Source organism: Bos grunniens, chromosome 20 (genome assembly GCF_055505025.1).
Source record: "Bos grunniens cultivar Pamir isolate PY7600 chromosome 20, Bosgru_T2T1.0, whole genome shotgun sequence".
Classification (NCBI taxonomy): domain Eukaryota; kingdom Metazoa; phylum Chordata; class Mammalia; order Artiodactyla; family Bovidae; genus Bos; species Bos grunniens.
Window position 1 is genome coordinate 59,362,207 of NC_141184.1, and position 17,360 is coordinate 59,379,566.

The 17,360-nt window shown below is 38.6% G+C and overlaps 1 protein-coding gene across 22 annotated transcripts in view; it reads left to right on the plus strand.

Annotated features, from left to right (window-relative positions):
• The window catches only part of MAST4 (microtubule associated serine/threonine kinase family member 4), a 616,403-nt gene that overhangs the window by 488,740 nt on the left and 110,303 nt on the right, over positions 1-17,360 (plus strand). For all 22 annotated transcript variants that reach the window (XM_086362007.1, XM_086362008.1, XM_086362009.1 and 19 more), the window contains one exon: positions 4,868-4,956. In XM_086362007.1, coding sequence (XP_086218133.1) covers positions 4,868-4,956 — 89 coding nt within the window. The remainder of the gene's footprint in view (positions 1-4,867; positions 4,957-17,360) is intronic.

A 17,360-nucleotide genomic window follows, 5' to 3' on the forward strand; every position in this document is an offset into this window, starting at 1 on the left:
CCCTGGTGAGCTCAGGGAGCACCCTGTGTGATCCTCAGGTCACCTGCTTTAGCCAAAACACCGTGCTGACAAAGGAAATACTTCCCGGTGGTGGCCTCCCGTCACGCTCAAGAGTCTCCACCTGGGTGCTCGTCCAGCTGTGACAGTCTTCTCACAGAGCTTGTGTCCCCACCCGACTTGCCTCCCAGCCCGCAGGGGCTAGACGGTCCTGCTCACTTGGAAATACCATCATCACCTTTCCACCTTCCATTCTTCTCAGATCCCAGGTTCCTGGTCAGCAGTGATTGTAGCTTGGGCGTGCGTGTGCGTGTGTGTGTGTGTGTGTGTGTGTGTGTTGTCTGTCAGTAGGCGGGTCTTTCCAGGGAGGAACCAGAGGAATGAGGAATAAGGAAGGCTCACTTGGCACCATCAGCCTCTGTTGTAGTCCACTGTTTACCTTTCCTGTTGTCTCAAGTTGTATAGGGTTGTCTTCTCGGGCTACATTCAGATTTTGCAAGTAAAGAATCTGTGCCATTGTGTCACCTTGCCAGATGAGAGGGCAAACTGAGCATGTTGTCCATAGGCCATGCCCCATGCCTGGTTTTCAGCTGGGCATCCTGAGGAGAAGCAGGCACTCTGTGGGCATTGGCTGTTCCTGGGTTTGGCATTAAGAACCAAGCACCGTCAGGGTGGATGACTTCCATTTCTTCTTAAAGAATGAAATACAGAGATTGTATTTGGGGAATGGATGGCTGGAACTTGAATTCATAATGGTTCTTTAGTTTCACTTTTGCAATCAAATACCTTTAAGATTCCTAAGTCTGAACTGGACTTTACAAGCTCAAGCGGTTAGAGGAAGGTAAATTTTCAGTTAAGATATTCCTGCTGCAGTAGGAATGATGTTCCTATTGTGCCTGGTAGGATGGCACCTATTTTTCCCACCTTGACAGGGCTTGAGAAAAAGCAAGGGTGGTTCAACTTGGTTGTGCTGCTGAAAGGAAAGGGACCTTGATTTGGCTCAAGTGGCGATGTCTCCACTGCTTCATCACTTTATGGGTTAGATGAGCATGATGTGGTCACCAGCTCCAGGGCAGCCTGCCTCACACTGCTAGCCATGAGCTCCTCCCTTTCATCAGGAAAAGAGTGTGATGCCTGGATAAGTAAATAATGACAACAGAGATCAGTTCAGCATTTTGCACCAGTGTCATTATTAACGCGGGTAGTGCCAGGTGCTATGGCAATCTAGGTAGTCAATATTCAGGTCCGTCCACTAGGCGTGCTCTTGTTTTGGGGTTAAAGGCAGATTTTAATTCATTTATTTTGAATCAGATGCTTAGAATAATAAGTGACTCTCAGAGAGATACCAGAAGTAGGTGACAATGAGATTGGATGACCACCCTCCTCTCCAGCTTTGAAAAGTTAGGTACAGAATATCTCAACAGGGTCCAGTATTTTTAAAGTATATACACACACCCACACTTAATATATGGAGAAGGAAATGGCAGCCCACTCCAGTATTCTTGCCTGGAGAATCCCATGGACAGAGGAGCCTGTAGGAGACTACAGTCTGTGGGGGTCACAAGAGTCGGACATGACTAAACAACCACCACCACACATACACTTAATATATACCTATATTTGAGATATAGGCCTGGGTTAGATTCCTGGGTCAGAAAGATCTCCTGGAGAAGGGAATGGCAACCCACTCCAGTATCTTTGCCTGGAAAATTCCATGGGCAGAGAAACCTGGTGGGCTACAGTCCATGGGATCTCAAAGAGTCAGACATGACTGAGCGACTAATACTTTCATATATATATGTGTGTGTGTGTGTGTGTGTGTGTGTGTGTATAATCTCAAGATCTAGGTGCTTTAAGGTTAAATATAAAATATGCCTTTTTACCCTTAAAAATATTAGCAACAAATAAGTTCATTTGAGAGGCCAAGACCCTATTTTGTGAGTGTAGAGATGAGTGTACATATCTAAATTTCTGCTTTGACCTGTATCTTGTAAAGTCTAGTTTTGCCATGCTGAGGAACTTTTCATGTTTAAAAGCTTCATGTTTGATTTTGAGAGGTTCAAAAATTTTACTTCTCTCTCTAGCTTCATGCTAAAGATCAATATAGAGGTTAGAGAAGACAACCTTAGTTTTGATTGTTTATCACATTAGTCAATAAGATATGCCTCAACTATTTAAGGATTTGTGTAACACAAATTCTGAGGCAACTTGTTTTTAACTTCCTCTAACTTGCTCTTGTGTTATTAGGTAAAGAATCCTATTTTTCTTCATCCTTAATTACATTCACAATCATCAATTTGTAAAGATTACAAATCTTTTTAGACAATGGGCAAACGTGGGATGAATGTAATATAAACGTTGTTCTTGTTTTTATATTTTATGTTGTTACATTGACCACACAAGTGGATTGTTGCTATTGTTCAGTCGTTAAATTATGTCTGACTCTTTGCAACCCCAAGGAGTGTAGCACACCAGGCTCCTCTGCCTTCCACTATCTCCGAGAGTTTGCTCAAATTCATATCCACTGAGTCGGTGACGCTATCTAACCATTTCATCCTCTACCGCCTCCTTCTCATTTGCCTCCAGTCTTTCCCAGCACCAGGGTCTTTTCCAGTGAGTCAGGTCTTCGCATCAGATGACCAAAGTACGCTTCAGCTTCAGCATCAGTCCTTCCAATGAATATTCACGGTTGATTTCCCTTAGTATTGACTGGTTTGAGGAGAAACCAGTAGATGGCATCATTTTAGTCAGACATTTCTTTTTGAGATTTTTTTTTGAAATCACATTTTTGAAATCAGTACTTTTTCAATATCCATTTATTCTGGTAGACTTTAAATAACTGATATAATTGTGGGAATTTTTGTTTGTGTTTTTCCTTGTTTTAGATACAAATTGTTGGCTACTTTCTTGCTGTGGTACTGGATTAGTTATACTCTATATATGTCTTAGGAAAATTTAATTAAAATATTTTTAAGAAATATCATTTTCTAAATTTTAAGTCAGCATACTTCACTAATATCCCTATGTAAGTATTCACTAGATTACTGTTTCTGTTGATATATCGATATCAGTAGATATCAATTGATAGATATTTCTTATTCATTTAATTTATATGTGTATAAATTAATAATTGAATGTCAATAGAAAATTTACATAAATGATTTAGATAAAATACTAGATGTAAAAAATAATACATATCCATTTTTGTGCCTGTGTTTTAGCCAGTTTGCTCAAATTAGCAAATGACTTTGGTGAGAGTTCCAGGATATAGATCTGTTGTTTATAATTTCTTTTATTAACATCAGCAAGTTGGTATATTTAATATTCCTATATTAACATGAAAGATATTAATTTGAATTAACATAAAATACAGTGTATAAAATATTTCTTTAAAAAAGAAGCACATGATTTGACTTGATTATGAATTTATTAATAGGTCAAATAATGATTCTTGATAGATGAGTTGATAATACCACATTCCACCTTCATAATTAAGTATCAAGGGCCCATTCTTATGCAACAACTTCTTTAAGGCTGAGTAAACATGATCTTTATTAAACACATAGATAATGCTAAGGGCTGTTGATTGCTCCAGTAAGGAAAGTAAAATGATGTAGCCTGACCTTAAGAAATTATAAATATGAGAATGTTGACAAATGATAATAGGTAGCAAACATCTAAAACAGGATTGGTTCCCCAAGTCAATATTATGGAAAGAAATTTGGTTTGGTTTTGAAATGTGTTATTCAAAAGTATTTAGAAATGTTCCTTTCATATATTTTATACAAACTCTCAAATATGTCCACCATATGTTACTTAAAAGTAGGTGAAAATTCCTGTTTAAAGAGTACTGTAACAGAGATATATTCTGAATTAAGAAGAAATTACAATAAATCTGTAATGGTGGTTAAGGGCAGCTCTAGTGTAGGAGGATGGAATTACAGTGAACCTTATAAGTGAATTCAATGAGGTAACCTGCTGGTTTTTATTATCCTTTTCTAACCATGGTTATGATGTAGCAGTCTGTGCTGCAGAAAAGCAAAGGAAAGTGAGATAATATCCACTTCATCATCAACCATTGTGTTATGCTTTAAGGCTTGTGAAAGCTTGGAGTCAAATTAACCATTTTATAACTTTCTAGTAGCAGAAACAGGAAAAAAATAGTTGCCCTGTAGTTGTTGCCCTGTGCGTATATGTAGCAATTTATTTCTACTCACTGGGCACCAGGATAAAAAGCAGTAGGTAATGTGCCTATGAGAAAAGGGCTTCATTGTTATTTTAATACAAACTGGAATCTGTTATTATGATTCCAAAAATATGTTAATAAGGAATTTGAGTGCGGTATGAAGATGAAAAATGAATGAGTAGTGAAATATTGTACATGTATCTTAGGCATCAGCTGTTTTATTGACAAAAGGCACAAGTATGAAATTTGTCTAAATAATTAGATTTTTAATTAGTGGCTCATTGTAAGATTAATGTCACTGCGCTTCATTGCATGTAATTTTGTATTAGAAATTTCATGTCAACAAAGATGCTACCTGTGGTTTGCTGATTTGAATCCTTATCACTTGTGTGTATGGCATGTTACCTATTTGCAGTCAAGAGCCAAAAGAAGGCATTTGATTATAACTTCACTAGTGGTGAAGAATATTGATTGTGTTATATATGATATGAATATATTATGTTTTCTACTATTCAGGAAACAACCACCTTTCAAATATTAGTGACTGTATATTGCAAAAATTTTAGAAGTAACATGAACAGATAGATTGTTCAGTCTAAGCTATGTCTACTTTGAACGTACTTGAACACTATGGATGCTAGGTTCTCTTGTTTTTTTAAACCATTTTTCCTTTCCTTTTGACAGTTGCCGAACCAGCAACCGGAAAAGCTTGATAGGCAATGGACCGTCCCCAGCATTGCCTCGGCCCCACTCACCTCTTTCTGCTCATGCAGGTAATAAATTACTTTGAGTTCTGTTTTACTTATTCTTGTAGATTTTTTTTTTCTTGCTAGTTTTTAAAAGCTGGGCATTTTGAAATTTAGATGTGTCTCCACACCTTATAATCTTGGTTTCTCTATTGCTTTATCCCTAAGTCGTTCTTTTTGAGAACTAACTCAGTCCATCCTCTCTTTGAGCACGTGAACTCTGAAAGCCAGAATTCCTTTTTATTCCTCATGAGGTCTTATTTCAGTTGTTGTTGTTTTTTTCCATGTCTGAATTTGTGATGATGCAAGTCATGCTTCTATGTTAGGATTTCCTTTTGGACATATAACCATGATAATTCACATGCAGTGGATTAGTGTTAAGAACTGTAGAAAAAGAAAAATAGTTTTCTTTCTCCCCGCCTAGCTTCTCCACTGGGAACCCCGGTAACCAGAGACAAATTACAAAAGAAAAGCATATATTTTATGGAGCATTCATAAGGAAATGAAAATCCAAAGAAACAGTTGAATTAGATTGTTTTTACAGTTTTGATCAAGAATGGGGAGTCATGCAAATATGTATAGCACAAAGGTGGCCTAATCTTAGTAAGCTGGGGAAAACTCATCAAGACATGTTCGTTCAGATTCTTCTATGTCCCTTGTCTTCAGAGATAAGAAGGCTCCTTTCCTCCAGGTGTAGAGAGTGTACCTCTCACATGAAGGTTTTATGACCTGCTTATGGGGCAAGACAGAAAGCCCTTCCTCTATACGTTATTCCTCATATCTCTTCACCTTAAAATATTCAGTGTGTCAGTGTTCCATATTTTGGGGTCTCAAGTCCTAAAGTGTGTCAGAACTATTCAGCATTTTTCTCCCTAAAATTGAACTTACCTGTTATATACATTAATTATCACAAACAGTGATGCTCTGAGTCTAGAACATGTCTCTTATATGTGGGCACGAGTTTAAAGTCTTACCTTCCAGTGGTATATAAAACTTAACTTTACATCTAGACCCATTGCAGGCGCAAAGAAGATCCAAAAGATGAGACTTTTGGCCTCAAGAGCTAATTAGAAGCATGGTAGAGCCACATTACAAAAAGTATCCAATAAAGACTGCTTTTTATTTTTTAAAAAATTCTGTCCAAGGTGGTACAAAAGGGTTAATTCCAAGCAGGAGAGTTTGGGAGCTATTGAAAGAGCCACTTGCACATGATGTTGAACAGTGAGCAAGACTTGGGGAATTCTAGTGTGTGGCTAGAGTGTGGGATGTATGTGCTTGATTGTATGGGAATGTAAAGGTGAAAAGAGATATGAGAATCAAAAAAGGGGAATGAATTTTGACTTTGAGTGCCTTTCAGAGATTTTGTGGAGGATCTGTAGGAAGGTGTACTCAAGATTATGGAGGATGTTGGGTTAAAAGGATAAGTGATTAAGCCCTACCTCTGATATACTCTTATGGAAACTCTCACATATAGGTTTTCAGACAGTGTTGATTTTATATTTAAACTAGGGTATGATTGTCCCCTAGAAAGCAGTCCTTTTGCTCAGTGGGGATCTCCAGTTGAGAGTGGCAGTTATCTAAACATGTTTGGGGATGAAACAGGAGAGAGAAAGAGGCAGGTAGATGGCCCTTTGGAATTAAGTTTTATTTTCCTCATACATAACAGATGGTAAAGTTAAAAAAGCAAAAGATAAGTTCATAAAATTATGATACTGTGTGCAGTAAAACTACTCACGTCCAGAAATACTGCTGCTGCTAAGTCACTTCAGTCGTGTCCGACTCTGTGCGACCCCAGAGACGGCAGCCCACCCGTCCCTGGGATTCTCCAGGCAAGAACACTACTCCTAGACAAAACTTTATAGAAATTTCTACATATATATGCAAGAAGACATGTTCTAGACTACTCATAGAAATGTTACTTGTCGTAGCTAAACATTTAAAGGAATGCAACCCAAATGTCTGTCAGTTAGAAAATGGGTAAATGAACTGGGGCATAGTTATCCACAAAGCATTGTATACATAGTAAACAAATGAACCAGCACTCAAAGATGGTGTTGGGCATAAAAGCTAGTTGCGAAAGAATCATACTTAAACCCTACCTGTAACGTTACCATGATGCTGCATGCAGTGTTTTCTTTAGAGATACGCACGTGCACACACACACACACACATAAATGTGTATCTGTGTATATACATTTGTGGGCTTCCCAGGTGGCTCAGTGGTAAAGAGTCTGACTGCCAGTGCAGGAGACCTGGGTTCAATCCCTGGGTCAGAAAGATCCCCTGGAGAAGGAAATGGCAACCTACTCCAGTATTCTTACCTGGGAAATCCCATGGACAGAGGAGCCTGGTGGGCTACAGTCCATGGGGTCACAAAGAGTTGGACATGACTTAGCGACTAAACAACAACAGCAACAAATACACATTTGTAATAAGAGTCTAAAGGAAAATACAGTCGTCTGAAAGACCCATTTCGTGGTAGCAGTTACATTTGAGAAGGTGTGAGGAGGTATAATTGTGGAGAGGAGTAAGCAGTTGGTAATATGTTTCCAAAGCTGAATGGTGAGTACACAACTATTTATATTGTTACTTTTATACTTTGGAGATTTATATTGTATTATTATCATTTTAGTGAAAGCTGACCAGAGGGTCAAGCAAGATCAAATACTTTACTTAAGGGCTGAAACGATCCCTTTGTTTTATCTTTTTTATTCCTCTGTCAGAGTGCCACCAGTATATACTAGGTTCTAAGTATATGATAAATTTTATTTCTTTTATATAGTTCAGCTATGATTTAAAACATTTAGTCCTGCTTCTCTTTATAGTGTTCTGTATTGATTGCATGATACTGTTGTGCCCATTGATTAGGCTTTTATTGCCATGATTCTCTTCAGTTCTGATATTGAGATTAAAGAATATGCAGTAAGACTTTAATGATCCTTTTAATTATTTTTCTTTTCTGTGTGGAGAATTCTTTCCCCTTCAAAGCATAGTTTTGTATTTAATCAGAGGAATAATGGGCAAAGAAAATCCTGTTTTTCAGGTTCCAAGAGACTTTTTCTTTATGTTACAGAGGCAACAGGTTGTTATTCACTCAGAAACTGTAGAGAAATCTCAGACTTTTTGTGAGAAATGGCATTTATCACAGTCTGGTAGGTTCCTATTTCTCTATAAAAAAGAAGAAAAGGTAGATTAAACAGAGGACCCATCCTCTCATCTTGATAGTGTGAAATGCCTTCTTACTCGCTGTGCTTCTCACCTCTTCCTGTTGCTACATTCCCTCCTATGTATGGTCCGCAGACACCAGGGGACACTTCCTGGATGTCCCCGTGAAAAATGAGAAAAAAAAGTAAGTGCCACTCTCAGTGCTTAGTCACCCAGTAGGTACACTTTCTATTTTTCTGAGATGAGCATTATGGTTCAGGCCATTCATCACTGACATAGGGATTTATGCCTGTCAAATGAATCGGTAGAAATGAAAACATTAATTTATTTGTGTAGATGTGTCAGTAATGCATGAGAAGGTGATGGCACCCCACTCCAGTACTCTTTCCTGGAAAATCGCATGGACGGAGGAGCCTGGAGGGCTGCAATCCATGGGGTCGCAAAGAGTCGGACACAACTGAGTGACTTCACTTTCACTTTTCACTTTCATGTATTGGAGAAGGAAATGACAACCCACTCCAGTGTTCTTGCCTGGAGAATCCCAGGGACGGGGGAGCCTGGTGGGCTGCCGTCTATGGGGTCGCACAGAGTCAGACACGACTGAAGTGACTTACAAGCAGCGGTAGCAGTCAGTAATGCCCTGAGGAAGAAGAGATACTGGCATTGTGTTCTGGAGCTTATCTCTGCAGACAAAATAGTGTTTGTTGACAGATAGGGATTCCTAAAAGAACTATGATCAGGATAGTCCCATTAAAAGAAAAAAGAAAGGTAAAAATCACAAGTTTCTAATGCTAAGTGTGAAATTTAATGCAGAAGCCTCAAAGGAAAAGGCTAGTATGTCTCTCCTGAATTGAAAAGTTTTGTATAACAAACAAAATCAAAAGAAAACAAAGTGTGAAAAATATTTTTAAGCCCGTAACTGAGAGACATCTGATTGCCTTAATATACGAAGAGCTTGTGTAAATTGATATGGAAGTGTTGAATGTACCAGGAGAAAAGTGATCAAAAGATGTAAAAAGGTATGTCACAGGAAAAAAAATTAAATTGGCCAACAAAAATGTGTGAAATGATGATTCATTTCTATTATAAGAGAAATATGAACCAGAATAATGAGACTGTATTGTTCACCTAGCATACTGTCAAAAATTTCCTAACACTGATAGAATTCGATGATAGCAAGGTTGTGGAGAAGCAGCCGCTCTCATCTCACTTAGGTGTTGATGTGAAGGCACAGCACTTTTAGTTAGATTGTAATATTGGTTAAAACTTCAACTACATTTACCCTTTGGCAAATCCATCTCTAGGAATTTATCTTATTGATATCTCACACAGTAACAGAAAAGAGTAAATCTAGGAAAATCCCATGGACAGAAGAGCCTGGTGGGCTGCAGTCCATGGGGTCGTGAAGAGTCGGACACGACTGAGTGACTTCACTTTCACTTTTCACTTTCCTGCATTGGAGAAGGAAATGGCAACCCACTCCAGTGTTCTTGCCTGGAGAATCCCAGGGACGGCGGGGCCTGGTGGGCTGCCGTCTATGGGGTCGCACAGAGTTGGACACGACTGAAGCAACACGGCAGCAGCAGCAGCAGCAGCAGCAGCAGCAGCATTGCTTATAACTAGCAAATGGAAAATTAAGTTGTTACCATTTTATCTTTTATTTATTTAGTATACCCTTTATTTATTAAATGTACCCTTTATTTATTTAGTGTACCTTTTATTTATTAAGCATCAGGTTTAGTAGAAAATAATACAGGTATATAACCCAAGATTTTATGTTTGTTACAAAGAATGAGGTGGGGGCTTTTATATTCTGGTATATGAACGCTGCCCAAGATAGACTATTCAGTGAAAAAATATATTGTGTAATTTTATATGTGTGTGTGTGTTTGAGTGCATGTACACATACATACATACTTGTATACTCATGCATATTCATAAGGAGTTTTGAGAGAGATAAATTTCACAGTTTTTATCTTTGGAGAATAGAAAAGTAGGGAAATTAGTGTATAGTGCTTTTATAATGAAATAAGTTTCTATAAAGACAACTGGTAAATGAAACAAAATAATGTCTGATCTAGTTCTCTATTATACAATAAATTACCAAAAATTTAGAGGCTTAAGAAAATATCCATTTATTGATCTTATAGTTCTGTACAAGTCTGGGTAGGCTTGACTTGTTTGACCTCAGGCGGGCTCTCAGCGTATCTCAATGGCAAAATCAAAGAAAGAAAAGATAAGTTCCTAGTTCTGTAGGAACCCTCACCTTTTTTTTCTGTTCAGAGTTTTATTCGGCCAGAGTCAGTATTGGTTGTTGACCTTAAAAAAAATTTAAGTAATTTTACCAGCAAAATGAGTTTATTTCGGGATGGCAGAAAGTTGTAATTTGGCACAAGCAAATTTACCTTAAAAGGTAAATTCAAGAAACAGAAGAGAGTGGCTTTTGCCTTTACAGAGGAAAAGAAGAAGTTGGGAGGAGAGTCCAGATCTTGGTGGCTTGTTAGTGGCTGAGCTGTTGCTGGGCTTAGAGGAACTCTTAACTCCCTCTGCCAGGGTCTGAGTGGTAATGTGTGAGAGCTCCCCCTTTAGGACTTCCCATTCCATTTAAAACAAGTGAGTGAGTGATGTGAAGTCGCTCATTCGTGTCTGACTCTTGCGACTCCATGGACTGTAGCCTACCAGGCTTCTACGTCCATGGGATTCTCCAGGCAAGAATACTGGAGTGGTTTACCATTTCGTTCTCCAGGGGATCTTCCCGACCCAGGGATCGAACCTGGGTCTCCCACATTGGAGACAGATGCTTTAACCTCTGAGCCACCAGGGAACAAGGCTTCATTTATTTTCAGACTGGGCTGGTCTCTTATCTGTACATTGAGAAGGAATCTACTTCACGCTCATACAGGTTGTGGACAGATTCAGATCCTTGCGGTTATAGAATTAATATCCCCATTTTATCCTGACTGTTAGCAGGAGGCTGTCCTCCTCTGTCTTTAAGCTTGCATTGGCAATCCAGTCATTCTCATGGCTCATATCTGTAACTTACTCTGCTATCAATCAAAGAAAATTATTTTAAAGGGCTTATCTGATAGGGTCAGGCTGAGTCAAATAATCTCTGTATATTAAAGTCAACTGATACGGGACTTTACATCTGCAAAATCCCATCATAGTAGAACCTAGAGGAGTGTTTGCTTGAATAACTGGGGGACAGGTGTCTTGAAAAGACCATTTTTAGAATTCTGCCTACCGCAGTATCACTTATACTTTATTTTGATTCGAACGGCTGAGTATAATCTCTAAGAGATTACAGAGGATGAACCACAGACTAAATGTAGATAAATAAATGAGACCTATTTGACTCTTAGAGTCCCAAGATCAAATGTTGCCCCATTGGTCAAAATACCTAACCTTTTATGTCTTCAAAGATTATTTTACTGGGAATTTGCAGCTGGCTACTTAGATTCATTTATATGAGTGTTTTTTGAAGGAAAGATATAAAAAAAGTCTCACTTTTCTATTGCAACTCTGGAATTATTAAAAACAAAAAAAATATTCTTAATGTATTCTATGTTTTCATAACCTATTAAGTTAGTATCTACTTGGGAAAACTTTCATAAATTGCTGTCTGTCTATCTGTTGTACATATGGACCTTGTTTCTGAAGGATTGGTCACCACACTATTTTCTGTTCTGTTCACCAGGCCTCTCTTCAAAGCTATAACTCAGCTAAAGGAGGCCCCATACAGGTGAAAATAACCAGAGAACTGGAGAGATTGTGTGAACAATACAACTCCAAGTAGAAACTTGCAAAACTCAGAAAAGTATTAGGGTAGGCATGTGACAGAGAAGGCAATGGCACCCCACTCCAGTACTCTTGCCTGGAAAGTCCCATGGATGGAGGAGCCTGGTAGGCTGCAGTCCATGGGGTCGCTAAGAGTCGGACACGACTGACCGACTTCACTTTGACTTTTCACTTTCATGCATTGGAGAAGGAAATGGCAACCCACTCCAGTGTTCTTGCCTGGAGAATCCCAGGGACGGGGGAGCCTGGTGGGCTGCCGTCTGTGGGGTCGCACAGAGTCGGACAGAACTGAAGTGACTTAGCAGCAGCAGGCATGTGAGGTTAGGCAATGAAGCACCCCAAATCTCACTGTTCAAAACACCCTGTGAACATCCTGATGTGCATTTCTTCATTATTTTCCCTTCTCCGCACCTCTACCCTTGGAGCATTGGCTTAACAGACACAACCCAGAGTATAATGTGGTTCCCAAGTAGAAACTATGAGACATCGTGTACATTTTTTCAATACATTTTTATTATTTCAGAAAACCACTAGGACCTTCCTTTTTTGAGCTTGTGCTGGAGTCTCTTTTTGAGCCACACGTTGGTCTTGCCACTTTAAAACTTGCTGTCCTTGTATTTCTGCTGTATCAATTGTACTCATTCACCAGATGTGATGCTGAATAGGATGGGGTAACAGGCACAGGTTTTGCAGACAGGCATGCTGATGCAAGGATTTGAAAGTCACTAGACTAGCAGGGAAATGGAGATAGTGAAAGATACACAAAGCAGAATAATCAATTCAAAGAAGAGCATCTGGGATAGAACGAGACTCGTCAACATTCCAGGGTGCCAGAGACGTACGTGAGAGTGCCCCTGATGTTGGCAAGGAAACTCACGGTAACCTGCTGCCCTGAGAATCTGAACCATAAGCTCTGAAGATATGTAGCTGGGGGGTGAGGGGTTTAGTAAAACCTGAAATGTTGGCCCTCTGTGCCAACCAGGTCCTTAAATCACTTACCAACAGCCCTATGACCCTGTGCCATTTTTAAGGTATGATAAAATCTCATAAGAAATTTTGCAGCCTATGTTCCCATGACTGTGATCTTCAAGGCTGATATGGTTAAAAAATAAAATGTGATACTCTGATTGTGACAGGAAAGCAGATAGTTTGTAGAAAATATGAGAAATTTATATGGAAATATAACCCCCCCTTAAACCCACTATCTAAGAATAACCTGCTAACGTTTTACTGTATCTCTGGTCTTTTTTTCCTATATGTATTGTGTGTGTGTGTCTCTATATCTGTCCGCGTGACTGAAATGCCTATGTTGAAACTATTTCTTTACTCCACCGTTGCCAACACTTGAGTTATAGTTTTTCAGGTTCTATTGATACAGGCCAAACGTAGTACCATAGTGCCAGTTTTATTAAAATATAAATGACATGTAACATTGTATTTAAGATACACAACACAATGATTATATATCTTTTTTTTAAATGACTGCCACAATAAGTCCAGTTAATATCCATCACCTCACATAGTTACACATTTTTTTTTCTTGTGAGGAGAGCCTTTAAGATTTACTCTTTTAGCAACTTTCAGATATTCAATACACTATTGCTAACTATAGTCACCATGTTATACATTACATCCCCAGAACTTATTTATTTATCATATAGCTAGAAGTTTGTGCTTTTTGATCAGTTCAGTTCAGTTCAGTTGCTCAGTCGTGTCCGACTCTTTGCAACCCCATGGACTGCAGCACGCCAGGCCTCCCTGTCCATCACCAACTCCCGGAGTTTACCCAAACAAATGTCCATTGAGCGGTGATGCCATCCAACCATCTCATCTGCTGTCATCCCCTTTTGGATCACCTTCACCCACCCCCAACTGCTGGCAACCACTGGTCCTGTGGCTTTTCATTTCTTCCATTTTGTTGTTCTGTGTTTGCTTTTTGTTTGGGGATTTTTTGTTTTTAGATTCTATATATTCCTGAGATCATACAATATTTATGTTTCTTTGACTTTTTTCATTTAGCATAATGCCCTCAAGATTCATCCATACTGTTGCAATGGCAGAATTTCTTTCTTTTTTTATGGCTGGAGAATATTCTGTTGTAGACACAGACCCCATTTTCTTTATGCATCCGTCTGTTGACAGATGCTTAGGTTGTCTCCGTATCTTGGCTATTGTAAATAACGGGAGTCCAGATGTCTTTTTAAGATACTGATTGTGTTTCTGTCCAGTATGTACCCTGAACTGGAATTGCTAGATCGTACGGTAGTTCCATTTTTTAAGGAACCTCCGTAGAATTTTCCACAGTGGCTACTCCAATTTACATTCCATCAGGAGTGCGCAAGGGTTCCCTTTTCTCCACATCTTCACCAATGCCTGTTATCTCTTATCTTTGATAATAGCTATTCTTTGATCAATAGCTTTGACATTCTAGTATCAATAGTTTTGATAATAGCTAGCACATGTGAACTGAATATCTTAGTCATTTTAATGTGTGCATGTTTTCTTAATCTGTTGTCATTGCACTGAATTTCTTTTCTGATTCACGGTTGACTTTAATGTTGCTTTTTGATTAATGTAAGTTTTTTCTTATTTTTAATTTTGTCATCTAGTTTGTCTTTTTCTTTTTGATTTCTTCCATTTTTTTGTTTTATCTAGTTGTTATAGTTTTTTTTTTTTTTTTTTAAACAAGACCAGTCTTCCTCTAAGAATCTAACAGGGCTATTCTGACCTCGCTGTTTCCCCTGCCTCTTCATGCTTGACAAGCTTACTATCAGTGAAGTGCTCCTTCACCTCCTTGTGTTCTTAGTCTGCCATTTAGGGTGGTGGTTTTCCTAAGCACTGAGTGAATTTTTGAGCAGCAAGAGTTTTCCTGAATTCTTCTAAACTTTATAGGCTAGCCTATGAAGGGAGGAGATAGCAGTTAAAAAAAAAAGGGCATTAAGTCAGTTTCTGTCAACTTGAGACCGTACACATATATATTGCTGCTCAGGTGTTTGTGGCCCCATCAAGTTTGCATGCAGCACACAGAGGGAAAGTTATTACTATGAATTTTAGTTTGCTGGTGGGAACAACCCAGTCAGTAGAGATGGATGATCTTTAGGTATCAGTGAAAGATTTCTCTTTAGATTAGGTTAGACTAGAGACATCACCCTGAGCTTGAGTGCCTTTATTTAATCTTTTTTTGTTTTGTTGAGTTTCACGCTTTCAGCAGATTTTCTGTGCTTGAAACATTATTTGCCAAGTTGTTTAAATATGCTTTGTAGATCTTTAATAAAAATGCTTGATCAGCAGGGCAGTGACCTTCTTGGGCTACACAGACGTGATGGTATAAGACAGATGGCTCCTTTGCCTCTTTATATTTGAAGAGTAGGACAAAGCAAGATTGTGTGCTTCAGAGTCATGGCAAATTGATGGCCAGCCTTAATGGAAATTAAGCTTGCTGATGCCCCATATAACCACTCTTTCTTTGAAGTTATAGAAACTCTTGTTTTACTCAAGAGCAATCGCTGACATGGCCACCTATTATTTTTTTTTCTAATTCTAAGCAGATCTTAACAAAATCAACTGAAACTTGTGAAACCTTGTGTTCAGTTGAGAGTGCTGTAGTGTCCTCCTCACAGTTTCATTTTATGTAGGTCAAATTGGCAAATCATATTGCTAAATCCTTGGGTAGACATTACCTTGGAATCATCTGCTTGTCTGCTTTTATTAAAACCTTAAATGGGCTCAAGACCAGATTTCTTCATCTAGTGTGAGTGTCCACAGTGTACGATATCATGGTGCATTTGTTCTGTGACTTCAAGTATTTCATAAATCAGTTTCTCTGAATTATAGAGAATACATCTTTTTTATTCCATACTGTACCCACGGTTTTGTTTTTTTCTTTTTTGTTTAAACCTTAGCCTTTGTGTAAATACCAATTGTTGGCTTGAGTAATGACCCATCTTGCCCTTCCTGCTTAAGGAAAAGGATGATAAAATCAGATGAACTGACGTCATTGTGTTTTCCTAGTTTGGAGTATGGCTTTGTGTTGAGTCACTAATCAGGGGTATATACCAACATCATTAGTATTTGTTAATTACTTCATGCAGCTCCATCTGCTCTGTGACCTGCATTTATTGTTTTGTTTCTTTGAGAAGAGTGTAATGTTTATATGTTATTTTATTAATAATAATTTAATGACTGGCATGGGCTTCCCTCGTGGCTCAATGGTGAAGAATTAGCCTGACAATGCAGGAGATGAAGATTCAACCCCTGGGTCAGGAAAATCCCCTGGAGAAGGAAATGGCAACCCACTCCAATATTCTTGCCTGGAGAATCTCATGTACAGAGAAGCCTGTACAGTCCATGGGATTGGAAGGAATCAGACATGATTGAGCAACAACAGTTCAATCCAATCCAGTCTTTCCTTAATCTCTAGATAGTCTCCTAAATCTAAATGTATAATTTAACCCAAATGGTCATTGATTTAGCTTTTTGGTTTCTCCTTTATTACAAATCGAAGCTTTTGGAAGCTTACTGCTAAATTTAATGCACCCCTGCGTTAACGAATGTGGCCTTGTTTTGTCTTTGTTTGTGAACTTAGGTCTCTTGGGCAGCACTTAGGAAGATATTACTCCTCCATCCTTTGGGAAGGGCTCTCCCTCTTTTTTTTTTCCCCCCAAATCTTTTTGTGTTTATGCATCTACTATGGATTTTCTTCTGCTTGGTTTCTGAAGTACCAATTGGATCATAATTACATATTTTTCAAGTTAGAATTGACAATATCCATCATTGACAAACTGATGGATTTGTGGGGTAAGATGCAGTTAATCAAAGGTGGCTTCCAGATACCATGCTGAGAATATGGATCAGTGAAAGGGAGGCTTCCCAAGATTCAGGAGACAAGCATAGGTTTGAGTTAGCACTTAAGAGTTCACTTTGCTGCTTATTGGATTTAAGATGCCCATGAGACATCTAAGTGATGTAAGTTAACAGTTGTTACATGGGGGCTGAAACTCAAGAATCTGTACTGGTGAGAACAGTCTGGACTGTGCGTTTATAGATAGTATTAAAAACCTGGGGATGGGATAAAATCATTGAGGGAAAGAGTTTCAGAAGTTTTTAAGATGAAACAGTGAACTGAGTCTATAAGGCCAACATTTAGACGTTCAGAGAGGACAAGAAACCAGCAAGAAACTGAGAAGCAGAAACCTGAGAGACAGGAGGGAAAGAGGAGACAGTGTCACAGATGTCCAGAGAAGACAAGTGCTCCCAGAGAGGGACAGGGGAGTTTTAGCATGAGGTCAGTAATCTCTATCAGGCACATAACAAATACTTGTTGAAATATAAATGAACTGTTTATAAAGAAATACACAGAGGTCTTTTTTCCTCTGTTGACCAAAAATACACCAAACTTCTGATCAAAGGCAAAGTTTATTGCCCACCCAAAGAGAAAATCCTCTTAAATATCAATCTGAGTACTTGCG